General features: G+C 42.9%; 1 protein-coding gene across 3 annotated transcripts in view; it reads right to left on the reverse strand.

Annotated features, from left to right (window-relative positions):
* Nucleotides 1-9,516, reverse strand: part of LOC135524056 (transmembrane and coiled-coil domain protein 3-like) — a 51,560-nt gene extending 42,044 nt beyond the window's left edge. For all 3 annotated transcript variants that reach the window (XR_010452899.1, XR_010452900.1, XM_064951203.1), the window contains exon 1: nucleotides 9,219-9,516. Coding sequence is in view for 1 of the 3 variants with exons in the window: in XM_064951203.1 (XP_064807275.1) it covers nucleotides 9,219-9,284 (66 nt within the window). In the remaining 2 variants the exon portion in view is untranslated. The remainder of the gene's footprint in view (nucleotides 1-9,218) is intronic.
* Nucleotides 9,517-17,892: the final 8,376 nt, after the last annotated feature.

Below are 17,892 nucleotides of genomic sequence, written 5' to 3' on the forward strand. Positions count from 1 at the left end.
CTATAGAAGTTTGAAGGGAATGTGATGTACATCCACAGGAGATATCAAATGAGGCTTCAATCCAATTATGTAACTGCAGAAAACAGATTACACCATCTGATGAGAAAGATGTTACTCTGCATTACAGATGTGATTCAAAACTATATAAGCCAAGGTATTGTAGAGCAGGTGCTTAGTGATCATTCAGATATCCCTCAGAGTAGTGTTTGATGCATCCTCGCATGAGAGAGATACTTTTGTATATAAAGTGTATGTGGACACCCCTTCAAATTTGTGGATTCGCCTATTTCAGCCACAACCGTTGCTGACAGGTGTGTAAACATTGAGCACACAGCCATGCAATCCCCATAGACAAACATTGGCAGTAGAATTGCCTTACTGAGCTCAGTGACTTTCAACGTGGTGCCGTCATAGGATTCCACCTGTCCAACAAGTCAGTTTGTAAAATGCCCTGCTCGACCTGCCCTGGTCAACTGTAAGTGCTGTTATTGTGATGTGGAAATGTCTAGGAGAAACAACGACTCCGCGAAGTAGTAGGCCACACAAGCTCACAGATCGGGACAACCGAGTGCTGAAGCGCGTAGCGCATAAAAATCATCTGTCCTCGGTTGCAACATTAACTATTGAGTTCTAAACTGCTTCTGGAAGCAACGTCAGCATAAGAACTGTTCGTCGGGAGCTTCATGAAATGGGTTTCCATGTCCGAGCAGCCGCACAGAAGCCTAAGATAACCATGCGCAATACCAAGCGTCTGCTGGAGTGGTGTAAAGCTCGCCACCATTGGACTCAGGAGCAGTGGAAACGCATTGCCTTGAGTGATGAATCAGACTTCACCATCTGCCAGTCCGACAAACTAATCTAGGTTTGGCGGATGCCAGGAGAATGCTACCTGTTAGCACAAAGCCCTGACCTCAACCCCATCAAACACCTTTGGGATGAATTGGAATGCAGCCAGCCCTCATCGCCCAACATCTGTGCCCGACCTCGCTAATGCTCGTGGCTGAATGTATGCAAGTCCCCACAGCAATGTTACAACATCTAGCGGAAAGCCTTCCCAGAAGAGTGGAGGCTGTTATAGGGGGACCAATTCCATATTAATGCTCATGATTTTGTAATAAGATGTTTGATGAGCATCGTTTGTTAAATGACTGCTTACTAACAGGTTCAAATCTAAACCCTGACCTGTTGAGTATCCTAATTAACTTCAGGCAGCACAGAGTAGTGCTAATGGCAGACACCACGAAAGCATTTCTGTAAATCTCACAAAACGAAATGGACAGATCCGTATTGAGATTCTTATGGACAAGTGAAATCCCCATGTTAAATGAAGAAATCAAGATGTGCACTCTTGACGAGAGTTCCATTTAAAGCACCTGCAAGCCCATTGCTTTTAGCAGCCACAATCTGAACAAGTATGAGGGGATCTATACAGACATGGTAACTTTACTGATGGAATGCGTGCATGTTGAGGACCTCATCTGCAGAACAGAGGACAAAGAAACAGCCTCTGATATAACCATGAAGGCTAAAGAGAGCATGGACAGCACAAGCTTGAAAATATGCAAATGCAAAACAAATTCACACAAGATGCAAACTGAACGGACAAAAGGAGAAAGTAATGGGAAAAAAATGTCAGCGAAAATTCAAACTCCTTCGAAAGTACTAGGATTAACATGGAGAACAGGCACTGACAAATTAGTGTTTGAAATGAAAGATTTGATTGAATTCCTGAAAGACAAGAAAAAAACAAAACGAGTACTTCTGCTGAACGAATATTTGATCCTATCAGATTTGCATTGGGATCAAGTGTCTCTTCCAAGAAATGTGGCAACAGGGCCTGTCATGGGATGAAGAGCTCCCACAAAAATTTACATACAGGTAGGCTTACATGCATGTAAAGAATGTGCGGCGCTCAGATTAAGGAAAGAAGAGGAGGGAGTATCAACCTACGTGAGTCGAGGTGTAACCCAAAAGTATAATCATCATTGCAAAGAAAAAGGCGCAACATTCGCTCACCATTGAAAAATCTTTGTTTCATTCAAGCAAGGTTAAAAGATCAATGTTTTGGCCTACGGTGGCCTTCATCAGAATAACACTCGGATGAATACAGTCATGACACAAAGATGTTCGTTGTCGGCTTGTTCACAGAAAGTACAGCTTCTGAGCAGAAGACTAATTGAATCCTACAGACGAAGAACCATATATATGACATAAAAAAAAGAGAGATATACATGAAAAATCATTATTGGACACCCTTTTTCTATAAGTGAACCGGTTTCACAAGCTTTCCACGCGCTAATTAACAATCATTTTAAATTTAAAGATAGAATAACCGTTTATGTGCACCACTCAGAATGGACGGACAAGCGCACAACATTTCTGTTGCTGATGAAAATTGCCAAAATGTGGGAAAGAAACGTAAAACAAAACTAAAAGAATGGAAAGACAGGCAAAGGAAGATCTTACAGGATGCGGGAAAACCCTATACAAATCACAAGGGTCAAGAAAAAAACAAAAGAGGTATGTGGAAGAACCGTATATCAAACAATCAAGCTAGCTAGTTATAGAGTACAGTAACTAACATGTATGTTCTGGGTTGTCTAATCTGTAACTATAGAGAAAACATATTAGCTAAAGTTCGTTGGCTACAAACTTATACTTTATCGTTACAAATGTTATTGCTAGATTATAGAAGAAAACATAGCTAGCTACTTTTTCTCCATCCACCGGATGATTCGACATGGCTACAGTAGCTAGCTAGTTATATGTAACGTTACACTGTATCCTGCAGGGAAGAGCGTGTTCCATGACGTGCAGAAAGGATGGTGGAAAGTTGACTGATGAGCGCAAGCTGCATCTGTTCAACAGTTTCTACACTGTCCCATAAGAGAAACAACCTGCGTTGATTCTCTCCGGCTTAGAACAGGTTAGAAATAAGACAAACCGTCTATTATTATAATAGCTATATTGAACACTTACATAGTTTAACTTTGACAGTAATGATACCTACATGAACGTTAACTCTAAAAGTGCAGTGTTACACAATGGTGCAATACAAACTCATTCCGTGTATAGGTTGGGAGTGTGTGAAAGATGGAGGACCTGATCGAGCAATACCCTGAATGCGCTACAGTATATTCAATTCTGAATTTATCATTGTCAATTTTTATTGCAGCATGAGGTGAAACTGAGACGTAAACCTGAGGATACAAAGGAGAACAAAGGACGGAAACAAACCTTCAAATACCATGTACAGCAAGCAGGCCAGAGATTGAATGTGTGCAAGGTCACAAGTGACTTATTTACTGCTGCCACCTCAGTTCAGAAGGACATTTCTTGCCTTTAGCATGGGTTTAACGCAATTCAAAACTTAATTGCTGATCATAGTGTTAAACGCAAAGAGAATGGTTTTCTGAATGTTTTGTAATATTGACCTTAGGGATCTGCATAATGGACATGCATATTGGCACATCACATTGATCCATATTTGATATGTACAAGTTGTGCTTGTTTTGATTTAATTAATTTAATTGTATTCTATTTTTGTAGTTATTCTATGGTATGTTCACATTGAGGGCTTCAGTTTAAAATGAGACTAAGATTTCATGACTCAACTTTTCAGAAAAGTCATCAGTGCTAAAGTTGATAGACCACCTTAAATGAACCTCCATACAAATGAATTAACTACATATTGCATTTAAGTTATTTACATGAAGGGCATCAGTACTTGAAAATACTTAAAACATCATATCAGGTGTTAAAAAAGGACACCTTACAAGAGTCATGCAAAACGTCACATATACTGTTCTTCCACGAACTGAAATCATCACTGGAGATATACTGTTCTTCCACATTCTAAAACATAAAACGGCAATAAAAAAAGGTATGGGTATGGTGAATTATTTGTCAACCATAAAACACCTAATGTGGTACAGACAATTAATAATGGAAAAATAACTGACTATCGTAAAATTGAAAAATTGTCACATATATGGTTCTTCGTCTGTAGGATTCAATGATGGAAACAGGGACAACAGCCTATTACATATCTTATTAACAAGTTATGCAAATGTTTACACCGTCAAATGGACAAAATATGGTGAGTGAATGCTATAATATGGCTAAGTCTAAACGTCATGAAAAAACTGAATTCAAGTAAGGATAGTTATATTGTCATACCGTCCTTCTCTCATCCCAAGATGTATGGTATTACTGGCTTAGGACACAAGGGGGTGCCAAAAAAACATTGGCAAATGATAACAAAATTAGCACAAGTAATAGCGGATCTACATGGAGGCTGCTAGCTAAATATGCTCACGAGCGCAAACAAAAATAAACTAATTGCAAAGACAGGCTATCCAGCTCATATAGTTATACACATATAGTATCGGTCAAAAGTTTGGACACATCTACTCATTCAAGGGTTTATCTTTATTTGTACTATTTTATGCATTGTAGAATAATATTGAAGACATCAACACTATGAAATAACACATGTGGAATCATGTAGTAACCAAAAACGTTTTCAACAAATCATAATATATTTTAGATTCTTCAAAGTAGCCCATGGCCATAATATGAGGAAAATGTAGGTTACATTAGTCCTAGCGCTAACTGAGGAAATATTGACATAACACAAGCAGTCATATTTAGATAACTCTCGGCTGACAGAAACGAATGGTCTGCACAATGTATCACAGGGGCAAACTACCTGCCCTCCAGGACACCTACAGCACCCGATGTCAAAGGAAGGCCATAAAGATCATCAAGGACAACAACCACCCGATCCACTGCCTGTTCACCCCACAGTCATCCAGAAGGTGAGGTCAGTACAGGTGCATCAAAGCAGGGACCGAGAGACTGAAAAACAGCTTCTATCTCAAGGCCATGAGACTGTTAAATAGCCATCACTAGTACAGAGGCTGCAGCCTACATACAGACTTGAAATCTTTGGCCACTTTAATAAATGGAACACTAGACACTTTAAAAATTTCACTTTAATAATGTTTACATAACTTGCATTACTCATCTCATATGTATATACTGAAACTATACTATCTACTGTCTCACAGTCTATGCCGTTCTGACTTTGCTCGTCCATATATTTATATTTTCTTAATTCCATTCTTTTACTTTACTTATTTGTGTATATTAGGTATTTACTGTGAAATTGTTAGATATTACTTGTTAGATATTGCTGCATTGTCGGAACTAGAAGCACAAGCATTTCACTACACCCGCAATAACATCTGCTAAACAAATAAAACTAGATTTGATTAGCAGGCAGTGTTAACTTTCCAATCACATTTTGGAACAGTGAGTGCATTCTGACATCACGTGCAGAAAGCAACTCACGCTGGGGCGACCTTTAGATATTTTTAGAACTCATGTGTGAAAAAGCTAACCTCGCATTTTATCTGAGAAAAGTAGACTGGCTATACCGAGAAAAGTACAAAACACAGACCTAAAATGCTTCTTACTGTAATTTTTGCTCAGCATCAAACAAATGTTGTGCTTCAGGTTCACTTCTCCAGAAAAATGCAAGATTAACTTTAAGCAAAACATTAGGAAATGTAGCTGGTTACATTCTCTTTATGATAAACATTAGAAATATGATGGCGATGCATCGTTTTTGCAAAAAAACAGAATGTTTCACTAATGTATTTTCTGTGAAGGGAAACTATAGTGGCATGTCCCTCTTTACTCTATTGAAGCAAAAAAACAACAACACTTCAATATAAAATGCAACCCCTGGCTGGACACTGCTGGACTCACCTGCTCCCACTTTCTCCTGTTGTGCTATTTACAAACAAACACATTACTGGCTACACTGTTCTGGGGAACTACGGTAAGCTTCATAATGTAAAATAATGTGACAGGCGAAAATGAAGATCTCTTCTCCACTTTCAGCCAGGAGAGTTTGACATGCATATTATTAATATTAGCTCTTTGTGTACATCCAATGGCTAGCCGTGCTGCCCTGTTCTGAGCCAATTACAATTTTCCTAAGTCCTTCTTTGTGGCACCTGACCACATTTTTTTTTTTTTTTTTTTACCTTTATTTAACCAAGTCAGTTAAGAACAAATTCTTATTTTCAATCACGGCCTAGGAACAGTGGGTTAACTGCCTGTTCAGGGGCAGAACGACAGATTTGTACCTTGTCAGCATGGGGGTTTGAACTTGCAACCTTCCTGTTACTAGTCCAACGCTCTAACCACTAAGCCACCCGCTCTAACCACTACTGAACAGTAGTCAAGGTGAGACAAAACTAGGGCCTGTAGGACCTGCCTTGTTGATAGTGTTGTTAAGAAGGCAGAGCATCGCTTTATTATAGACAGACTTCTCCCCATCTTAGCTACTACTGTATCAATATGTTTTGACCATGACAGTTTACAATCTAGGGTTACTCAAAGCAGTTTAGTCATCTCAAGTTGCTCAATTTCCACATTATTTATTTAAAGATTTAGTTGAGGTTTAGGGTTTAGTGAGGGTTTTGTTCCAAATACAATACTTTTAGAAATATTTAGGGCTAACATATTCCTTGCCACCCACTCTGAAACTAACTGCAGCTCTTTGTTGAGTGTTGCAGTCAATTCAGTCGCTGTAGTAGCTGACGTGTATAGTGTTGAGTCATCCGCATACATAGACACTGGCTTTACTCAAAGTTAGTGGCATGTCGTTAGTAAAAAATTGAAAAAGCTGTAAAAATCTGTAAAGAGATTGAAAGTAGTGATATGCTGCTGGCAAGTAAATTAAGCAGCACTGCAGTTAGCCTACAGCTAGAGCAGTGTTGCATAACAGAGGGCCCCTGATCCCCTTATGCATCTAGTTTGTTTCAGGAAAAAGTGCACAGTCATTATCTGCAGAAAGAAGGAAAGCATGAATGCAAGATAAGGAAGAAGCAGCACCTGTCTGAGAACCAATCAGACAGACAAAACCTTGACTTGGCAGGTATAGCCTAGGCCCAGTGCATTTTAAAGTGTTGCGTAACCCTGACTATTGGAGTCAATTCATTAGCTGCAGAAAGAAGGAGGGAAATCATGAATGGAGGGTAAAGAAGCAACTAAGACCGTAAGATGAAGAAGTATGACCCAGTCAAGATAGTTTACGAATGTGAAGCTCTTAAATTAGTGGCATTATCAAGTGGTATAACTGCTGGTAGAGCTTTAACTTTTTAAAATGTTGAGCAGTATGGCACAATGCCCTGTAAGGAAGAAGTATGAAAAGGTTCGACAGCTTGTGAATGTGAAACTTTTAATCAGTGGGGGATTATCAAGTGGCATAACCGCAGTGTGAGTTGAAGCCATAACCTTTCACAATGTTCAGTCGTATTGCACCCTGATTAAAAGTTGTCAAATTGGCAAGAACATAACTACATATTAAAACGTCTACATATCGGATTGCATCTCAGTGTAATGCATTAAGTACATTGGTGTTACAATGTATTCATAATCCTTGACTGATTCCACATTTTGTTGTGTTACAGCCTGAATTAAAAATTGATTAAAAAACGTTTTATTACCCATCTTCACACAATACCATAATGACAAAGTGAAAAGCAGAAATACCTTATTTACATAAGTATTCAGACCCTTTTGCTATGATACTGGAAATTGAGCTCAGGTGCATGCTGTTTCCATTGATCTTCAAGGCAAAGGGTGGCTATTTGAAGAATCTCAAATATAAAATATATTTTGATTTGTTTAACACTTGTTTGGTTACTACATGATTCAATATGTGTTTCTTCATAGTTTTGATGTCTTCATTATTATTCTACAATGTAGAAAATAGTATTAAAAAAAAGAAAGAAAAACCCTTGAATGAGTAGGTGTTCTAAAACTTTTGACCGGTAGTGTATATTGCGAAGGAGAGGTGAGGCATTGAGTGCAGCAATCAAGGAACGTGTACTTGACACTTTAACAACCGGCTCAAGATGACATCCACCTCATGTTCAAACATGATAAACAGCTTGGAAATAACCAGTCAGCCAAACAGTCAGTCAACAGACAAACTGGCTAATCCTCAAAGGTTTGTGGTTATTTGGACGGCAGGCATGATATCCTCCAGGATAAATAGAAACAACATGCTCTCTGTTTGACAGTTGAGTGATTTTTTCACACACAACCATGGGACACACCGTGCTCCAGGCTCGAGGGAACGGGCATTCCAATGTATGTGTGTCACTGTACTAGTACACTCGGTGTGTGTGTGTCATTAGGCCTACGAGAAGACCAATCTGTTTTTAATTTGTACAGTGGACTAGTATTAGGGACAATTTTCAACAGCGACACAACTATTTCCTTAAAGGGCCACTCTGTGATATTTCCATCCTTGTAAACTGTCAACTGTCTAACCCCATCATAAGCCAAAACATAAGGTTGTTTTATACTCTAATTTGAAATAAGGGGTAAACTATCATTAAATGATCAAGTACTCCAGTCATTTACATGATGTGCACACGTCCCTGTTATTCAATAGTACACTGGGGTTTCGATAATGCTTGTACAGCTGTTACATTGTAATAACATGGAATAGCTAACTGTATCCCACTGTGAGCCATAGTTAACATTTTTATCTGAGTGATAACAGGTCTATCCAGCTGTCAATCGGAACAGCAACAACAGTAAGAGAACATAACAGATAATAGAGAACAGAACATTGCTTTGGACACTAGGAAGTCATATTGGACCAAAACCAAGTGAGTGGTTGTCGTGGTGAGCTGCAAACACTTTATATTCTATTGTGTTCTTTCAACTTTTAAAAACGGTAACAATTTATTTTTATGAAATACCAATTAAACACAATTGTGTTATTTGAAATGCTCAAATAATAATCCAAACTTATGTTAGGCAATACTGAACGGCATGATTGTGTTATTAAAATCTGTTGAAAATATTAACACGGTTATAAAGAATAGACTCCTCTAATCCCCCCTCAACATGTTTATGAAACACAAACAATAGTGTACACAGTGTAGCATACAGTCGCGTAACGTTACTTAAAACGCAACTAAACCCTATTCGGGGCAATAGTCGCATAGCCCATAACACAGTGAATGATCAGATATGAGCGAGAAGTAGGACAACAGATGTTCACACACGGAGGCATTCGATCCGTTATGATGACGATTCAGTACAATGCCTCCAATGTTTGAGCAGCCTAGCCCATAAACTACGCTGAGTAGAAGAAAGGGAAAACAAAAAAGTCGTCAAGTTACCATATCGTTCCGGCTGTTGAGGTATTTTTCGACTTGTGATAAACGTCTCACTGCTGCGCTGGGCATAATCACCGTGTTCGTCTCGCGGTCCGTTTTAGGAACTATGATCGGTCTAGTGTTCCGTTCTCAATGTTTCATCATCTGTACTCTCCCACCATGTCGACCAACCCTTCACACACTGAGCTGACCACTCTCGTTTCTCCTTTCCAAGACCTAAAATACAAGAAAACAACGTGCACTTCGACACCGCCCACTTTAAGGTCTGCCGAACGCGAGGGTGATGAGTTCAACTATCGTTCCACCCTCCACCTAGTCCTAGCCTCTGCAGAGTGGTCGCAACTCGTTACCACCCTTTCTTTTCAATTTCTGCCTAAAATGACATACCCAAATCTAACTGCCTGTAGCTCAGTACCTGAAGCAAGGATATGCATATTCTTGATACCATTTGAAAGGAAACACTTCGAAGTTTGTGGAAACTTGAAATGAATGTAGGAGAATAACACATTAGATCAAAAACATGCGTTTTCAAAAATGCAGCATCTTTGAAATGCAAGAGAAAAGGCCATACAGTTAAGATAGTTTTAGGTGTCGTTTGGTTGTTGGCCACCAGATGGCAGTAGTGTGTGTGCAAAGTTTCAGACTGATCCAGTGAAGCATAACTACATAACTATATAGAACATACGAAAATGCTATAGTAATAAAAAAATGTAAGTCCACACACTCCCGGGAATGTCATACATGATGGATAATTAACCTCCCTACAGAAAAGACACTAACCTTTACACATCTAGATGGCCGGGAGGGGTGGGTGTTTAGGGCCTGATACAGCAGGGGTTTAAACTGTAGAACCCAGTTACTACATTTGAATCTAAAAGGGGATTTTATCAAACAAAACTATGCTACCTACCTTTTATCTCTGGGACCCTCAGGATCACAAATCAGAGCAAGATTACGGAATGCAAGTACATTATTTACCTTCAGAGGTGAATGTAGCAAACCAGTTGCAGTGATAAGTGTTTTGTTGTTGTGCACTCTCCTCAAACAATAGCATGTTATTTTTTTCACAGTAGTGACTACTGTAAATTGGATAGTGCAGTTAGATTAACAATAATTTATTTAAGCTTTCTGCTCATATAAGACATGTCTATGTCCTGGAAAGTTGGCTGTTACTTATGACATTCTAGTCACATTAGCGCACATCAGCAACAACCGTCCTGGTTTAGGGACACCAATCCAGTAGGATGTCATATTATTTAGTATATTCAATGGTTGTAAAGATGGGGAGAAGTCTGTTTGTAATAAAGATACGCTTAGGTTTTTTGACCCCACACTCCACGAAGCAAGTCCTGCAGGCTCTAGTTTGATCTTATCTTGATCATTGTCATATGGTCAAGCGTTGCAAAGACCTGGATTATCTGCAGTTGGCCTGGAACTGAGCTGCACATCTCGCTCTTCATTGTAATCAGAGGGCTAATACTAATGCTATGCATCCCAGTCTCTCTTGGCTAAGAGTTGAGGAGAGACTGACTGCGTCACTTTTCGTTTTTATTAAAAAAAACGTGTTGTTTGAAAAGTCCATTTACACTCGGCACAGACACACACACTTATCCAATCAGACATGCCACCAGGGGTGTTTTCACAGTCCCCAGGTCCGGAACAAATTCAAGGAAAAGTACAGTATTATACAAAATCATGAGTGCATGGAACTTCATTCCATCTCATATAGTGCAAGTGATCAGCAAAGCTGGTTTCATTTTTTATTTTTTTAAAGCACCACCTTTCGGCACAACGCCTCTCCCCCATGTGATCTACTTGTGTGTATGTACTGAGATGTGTGTGTAACTGATAGATGCACACACACGCACACTACATGTTCATGTTTTTCAATGTATGTCAATTGTAAAGTATTTTTTGTCTGTAATGTATTTTCTGTTACGTGTCGGACCCCGGTAAGAATAGCTATGGCCATTGGTGTCGGCTAATGAGCATATTACTAAATCAAATCAAACGCGAAGGACATAGAATATGCTGGGATGGACCCTGCAACACAATCAGCTTGCCTCAGCCGTGGAGAATCTGAATAATATCTTTTCAGGTGTGTTTTAACTCCACCAGTTACATGCCACTTGATTGGGAACTATTATGGTTGTCTTGCATTGCATTTGATGTGATACTGTACAGCTACAATGTATTTGTGTATTAATACTTCTCATCCCTTCCTGTGCAGTGCCTGAGTTAGCGGCAGAGCTAATGTAGGGCCACCGCAAGCTCATGAACCCGGAGGGCTCATGGATTGACCTCATGTACTGCATAGGCATCAAGAACACACACAACATGAACCTCATTCGAAACTACTTTAGCAAAGTGCAGGGCCTGTCGGACGACCTGGCCAAGCAATTGTGTATAGTGCTGCAGCGCACCATGGGCACGGCTGGAGGCCACAGTGAGCAGGGAAGTTGCTGCAGTGCTTCCCAACAGGTTCTTGACAGGTTCTTCGAGCTTTACCACATCCCTGTGTCCATCAGGGTGCAGGAACTGGCAGCAGAGGACCTGGCAGCAGAGGACCTGGCAGCAGAGGACCTGGCAGCAGAGGACCTGGCAGCAGAGGACCTGGCAGAAGAGGACCTGGCAGCAGAGGACCTGGCAGCAGAGGACCTGGCAGCCAACACGATCGTGTCCCTCCTCACCTGGTCCTCAATTAATACTTACAAAAGTAAGTCTGTACTACCCTCGGTGACTTATGGAGCATCAGAGATATCTACACACCAGTCCAATCATTCCTTGCTATGCTAATGTTGCTGACAGTGGCTTGTACTAACTGCGCAATAACACAATTTGGACTGATGCCCAGATATCGCCTGCAGGAACTCTTTGGAGGACTCTGATGATGACGACTTCCCCGGTTTTGAGTAGTATGAACCTCGCCTGCATTGTCTGTTTCTACAGGCTTGGTTTTTTAATGGGGGGGGAGGAATGTGGCGTAATCCTGCACAGAGCCTTCACCGTGCGTTGCCACATTAAGTGTGCACCCGCTGTCAGGAAGGAGGATGTAATACAGCTATCCGACCTGTGTGTGAGCTCTCTGAAAACTGCTGCGCTGACAGTGTCTATGCAACTCAGTATTGGCGTATTTAGATTATAAAAGGTAGTTTGCCTGTGTTATCGCTCTACTCTCGACGTGTTTGGAACCTGTTGCGGTCGTTCAATCATTTCGTCTCATGGATTACGAGCAGCATTGTTGTGAAGCCTAGAGAGAAAAAGCGAGAGCGCAATAACAGTTCTGAATATTGTCAGACTGCATCTGTGAGACTCTTGAGCAGTTTACAAACATTAGCAAGTGTCTGACAAATGGCTCAGCCTATCCTATCACTACTCCAACCGTAACAAATGTGCAACAACAGAAATGGATGACACCATGGTAGATTTCTGAAAATCTGAAAGGACAAAAGCAGACTGACACTGAATCTCTATCTCTCGCTCACATACACAAAAACACATACATACACACACACGTACACATTTCACACTCACTTATCCACTCATTATCTAAACCTCCACACCCATAGCCTATTCCCTCCGAAGCCAGTATCAACCAAACACCAAACAGAGCCCTCAAAGCAATTAAGGATTAAGGATTTATCAGGACATTGGCTTGAGTGTTAACTCTTTGCTCAGAGACCCACCCTACCAGGACCAGAGTCCATGGGATTGGGAAAAGGCCAGCCATTCCAGACTAGTTTATCTTGCATCATAAATTGCTTAACTTTGTTCCTTTTCTTTACAAACAATTGTTACTGTTCTTAGATTTGAAGGTGTTTGAAGGCTTACTACCTGAATAGGATACCTTATCTGGAGTTCAAACAGACATGCTGTTGTTACGATGTCTCCTGTACTGTTGGCGAGGCTTGGGTTGTGTCTGAAATGCAAAACTTCTTATGAGTGAGTGGTCACCAGTATGGACACAGACAGAGAACAGGGCCCATACTCACAAAGAGTCGGAGTGCTGATATAGGATCAGTTAAGTATGCAACAGGTCAAACATGTATGACAAGTGTGAGACACAGTAAGCAGAAAGAGCACAAATTCCACTACAATCATAATGAATATGATTGATTATATGGACAGAGAGGACGTGATCTTACTCTGAGATGCTTCGTGCCCAGTGCAGTAAAATAATAGTTCCAATGCCAAAAGGGGCAAAAGGGAAGTTGATTGATAATAGGGATATCCTGTCAGGACCCGGTTTCGAACCTGGGTCTCCGGAGTGAGAAACAGTCACTTAACCAACTGAGCCACGAATAGACAGCAGAACCCAGAAGATGAGGCAGACACAGCAGTACTTAAGACGGTGTATTTAATAAAGAAAAAATCCTAAAATGCAAAAAATGGCAAATCCAAAAGGTGGTAGGAAAAACACAAAAAGACCTCAAAAGAAACTCACCAAAAAATAAACAAAAACAAAAAACAGAATACCACAAGAACTTCACCCGGAATCGACAAGAGCACACAGAACACTAGGGCAGGGTGCTAACATACAAACACAGAGCACAGAACTGAGGGAAACAAAGGGTTTAAATACAATCAGGGGAAACGAGACACAGGTGCAAATAATAATGGGGATCAAGGGAAAAACATAGGGACAAAAAGCACAATGGGGACATCTACTGACCAAAACCCGGAACCACCCTGGCCAAATCCTGACAGAATCCCCCCCCTAGGAACGGCTCCTGGCGTTCCTACCAGCTCTCTCAGGGTGGAGGACCCTGAACTGACGAATGAGGTCAGGGTCCAGGATGTCTTTGGCAGGAACCCAGGAGCGCTCCTCAGGACCGTAGCCTTCCCAGTCCACCAGATACTGCCAGGACCGCTGCACCCGGCGGGAATCCAGTATCCGGTGGACGGTATAAGCCGGCTGGCCTCCAATGACACGAGGCGGAGGGGAGGTCTGTCTGCCGGGACAAGGGGAGAAAAACAACAGGTTTTAACAATGACACATGAAATGTGGGATTAATCTTAAGGGATCTGGGTAAGTGTAGGCGATAAGAAACTGGGTTAACTCTCCTGGCAACCTTGAAGGGACCGATGTATTTTTGGGACAGCTTGCGAGACTCCACCCGTAGAGGTAAGTCTCTTGTGGAAAGCCAGACTCTCTGGCCGGGGCGCAGGGTAGGCCCGGGACGGCGACGTCTGTTGGCTTGTTGTTGATACCTCTGTGAGGAACGCATCAGATTAAGACGGGTCTTCCTCCACATAAGCCGACAGCGTCTGACGAACCTCAAGGCTGAAGGCACTCTGACTTCTGCCTCCTGGTCCGGGAACAATGGAGGAGCATAGCCAAACTGACACTCGTGCGGGGACATACCAGTGGAGGAGGAGCGCAAGGTGTTGTGCGCGTATTCGGCCCAAACAATAAAGGATGACCATGTGGACGGGTTGTCACGAGTCATACATCGGAGGGTGGTTTCCAGCTCTTGATTCATCCTCTCTGTTTGGCCGTTGGACTCCGGATGGTACCCTGAAGATAGACTGGCAGAAGCCCCCATGAGTTGGCAGAAGGCCTTCCAAAACCTTGAGGCGAACTGGGGACCTCTGTCAGAAACCACATCTTGAGGAATGCCGAAGACTCGGAACACATGATTAATTACCAACTCAGCCGTTTCCTTGGCAGAAGGTAACTTAGTCAGAGGGACGAACCTGGCCGCCTTTGAAAACCTGTCGATTATGACTAGGATAGTAGTATTGCCATGGGATGGAGGAAGTCCAGTAATAAAGTCCAATGAGATATGGGACCAGGGTCTGTGGGGAACAGGTAAAGGGTGAAGGAGTCCTTGAGGGCGGAGGTGAGAAGATTTGCCCTGGCAGCACACGGGGCAGGCATTGACGAAAGTGGCAACGTCTTCTCTTATGGTAGGCCACCAGAACTTACGCTGGATGAACTCCAAGGTGCGACCTACGCCCGGATGACAGGTGAGGCGAGAGGAGTGCCCCCACAGAAGGACCTGAGTCCTCACTGCCTTGGGGACAAACAACCGATTGGCAGGGCCTCCTTTAGGGTCCGGTTCGCTAGCTTGAGCACGTCTCACGGTATCCTCAACTTGCCACGAGATCGGAGCCACAATCTTAGCAGCAGGAAGGACAGGCATGTCCGTGTCATCTCGAATGGCAGGAGCGTAGACTCGGGACAGGGCATCCGGTTTGAGATTCTTCGACCCGGGCCGATAGGTGAGGATAAACTGGAATCGATTGAAGAAAAGAGACCATCTAGCTTGTCTAGAGTTCAATCGCTTCGCCTGCTGGATATACTCCAGATTTTTGTGGTCCGTAAGCACTTGAAACGGGTGAGAAGCCCCCTCGAGCCAGTGTCTCCATTCCTTCAATGCCATCTTAACCGCTAGGAGTTCACGATCCCCCACATCGTAGTTCCTCTCAGTCGGGGTAAGCCGGTGTGAGAAGAAAGCGCACGGATGAAGCTTCTTGTCTTCACCCCTCTGAGACAGGACAGCTCCAACACCAACCTCTGATGCGTCTACCTCCACCACAAATGGTTCATCCGTAGTCGGTAGTATCAGGATGGGAGCAGAGAGGACGCGCTGCTTGAGTCCTTGGAAGGCCGTCTCAGCTTCTCTTCCCCACAAAAACCTTGCATTGCCACCTTTGGTTAAAGCTGAGAGAGGAGCTGCCACCAAACTGAAGTTCTTGATGAACTTGCGGTAAAAGTTTGTGAAGCCCAGGAAACGCTGAACATCCTTAACGGATTTGGGGGTGGGCCAATCCGCTACCGCCCCTACCTTCCTAGGGTCCATTTGGACTCGACCGGGTTCCACTACAAATCCCAGGAATTGTACTCGGGATGAATGGAATTCACATTTTTCCGGCTTAACGTACAGATGGCTGTCCAGGAGGCGTTTGAGTACTTGTCTGACATGCTTAGTGTGTTCTTGAAGGGAGCTCGAAAAGATGAGGATGTCATCCAAGTAAACGAACACAAATATGTTAAGCATATCCCTAAGCACATCGTTTATGAGCGCTTGGAACACCGCTGGGGCGTTGGTCAGGCCGAAGGGCATCATCAAGTATTCATAGTGACCAGTAGGCGTGTTGAAAGCGGTCTTCCACTCGTCACCAGGTCTGATCCGCACAAGATGGTATGCGTTCCGCAGGTCAAGCTTAGTGAAAACAACTGCTTCCTGGAGCAGCTCGAAGGCTGTGGCCATAAGGGGTAGCGGGTAACGGTTACGGACGGTTATGTCATTGAGTCCCCGGTAGTCGATGCAAGGACGTAATCCACCATCTTTCTTGGCCACAAAGAAAAACCCTGCTCCCGCCGGGGAGGTTGATGGACGCATGAGGCCTGCTTCCAGAGAGTCCTTGATGTAGGTATCCATAGCAGCTCGTTCGGGTGGAGATAGGGAAAAGATCCGACCCTGGGGGGGCAAGTGCCCGGAAACAGGTCGATGGGGCAATCGTAAGATCTATGGGGTGGTAGCATGGTGGCCCTCTGTTTGCTAAACACCAGTTTGAGGTCATGGTAACACTCGGGAACTCGGGTCAGGTCGATGGATTCTAAAGACTCGGGAGTAGAACTCGGGGAATTCTGGAAAATACAAATAGCTTGGCACGTAGGACCCCACTGCTTGATAGTGCCCACAGACCAGTCGATGTGAGGGTTATGGCTGTGAAGCCAGGGGTATGTGAACCTGAGGTACTGGGACGGAAACTGTTGCCGGGGTAAGTCGATCAGATATTTGCTTAATGGAAGTCAGCATCTCCGACAGAAGATGAGAATGTCTAGCCATTAAGGCCTCTTGCTGAACCAGGGCGGCTTCGTGGCGTTGGACAGTCTCCTGGTGGTGGGACAGCGTGGCAAAAAGGTCCTGGGAACTGGCTGCCTCTGGGTTCATTTTTGGCTCTGTGTTTCTGTCAGGACCCGGTTTCGAACCTGGGTCTCCGGAGTGAGAAACAGTCACTTAACCAACTGAGCCACGAATAGACAGCAGAACCCAGAAGATGAGGCAGACACAGCAGTACTTAAGACGGTGTATTTAATAAAGAAAAAATCCTAAAATGCAAAAAATGGCAAATCCAAAAGGTGGTAGGAAAAACACAAAAAGACCTCAAAAGAAACTCACCAAAAAATAAACAAAAACAAAAAACAGAATACCACAAGAACTTCACCCGGAATCGACAAGAGCACACAGAACACTAGGGCAGGGTGCTAACATACAAACACAGAGCACAGAACTGAGGGAAACAAAGGGTTTAAATACAATCAGGGGAAACGAGACACAGGTGCAAATAATAATGGGGATCAAGGGAAAAACATAGGGACAAAAAGCACAATGGGGACATCTACTGACCAAAACCCGGAACCACCCTGGCCAAATCCTGACATATCCTTGTCACACCAATGTGCCGGTAGGGATATCCTTGTCTCATCTCGCACCAGCGACTCCTGTGGCGGGCCGGGCGCGGTGCACGGTGTTTCCTCCGACACATTGGTGTGGCTGGCTTCCGGGTTGGATGCGCGCTGTTTCAACCTTCGTCTCTCCCGAGCCCGTACGGGAGGTGTAGCGAAGAGACAAGATAATAGCTACTAACAATTGGATACCACGAAATTGGGGAGAAAAAGGGGGTAAAAGAGGGATTTTTTTTTTTAAATAAATAAATAAAAGAT

This window comes from Oncorhynchus masou, chromosome 31 (genome assembly GCF_036934945.1).
Source record: "Oncorhynchus masou masou isolate Uvic2021 chromosome 31, UVic_Omas_1.1, whole genome shotgun sequence".
Lineage (NCBI taxonomy): Eukaryota > Metazoa > Chordata > Actinopteri > Salmoniformes > Salmonidae > Oncorhynchus > Oncorhynchus masou.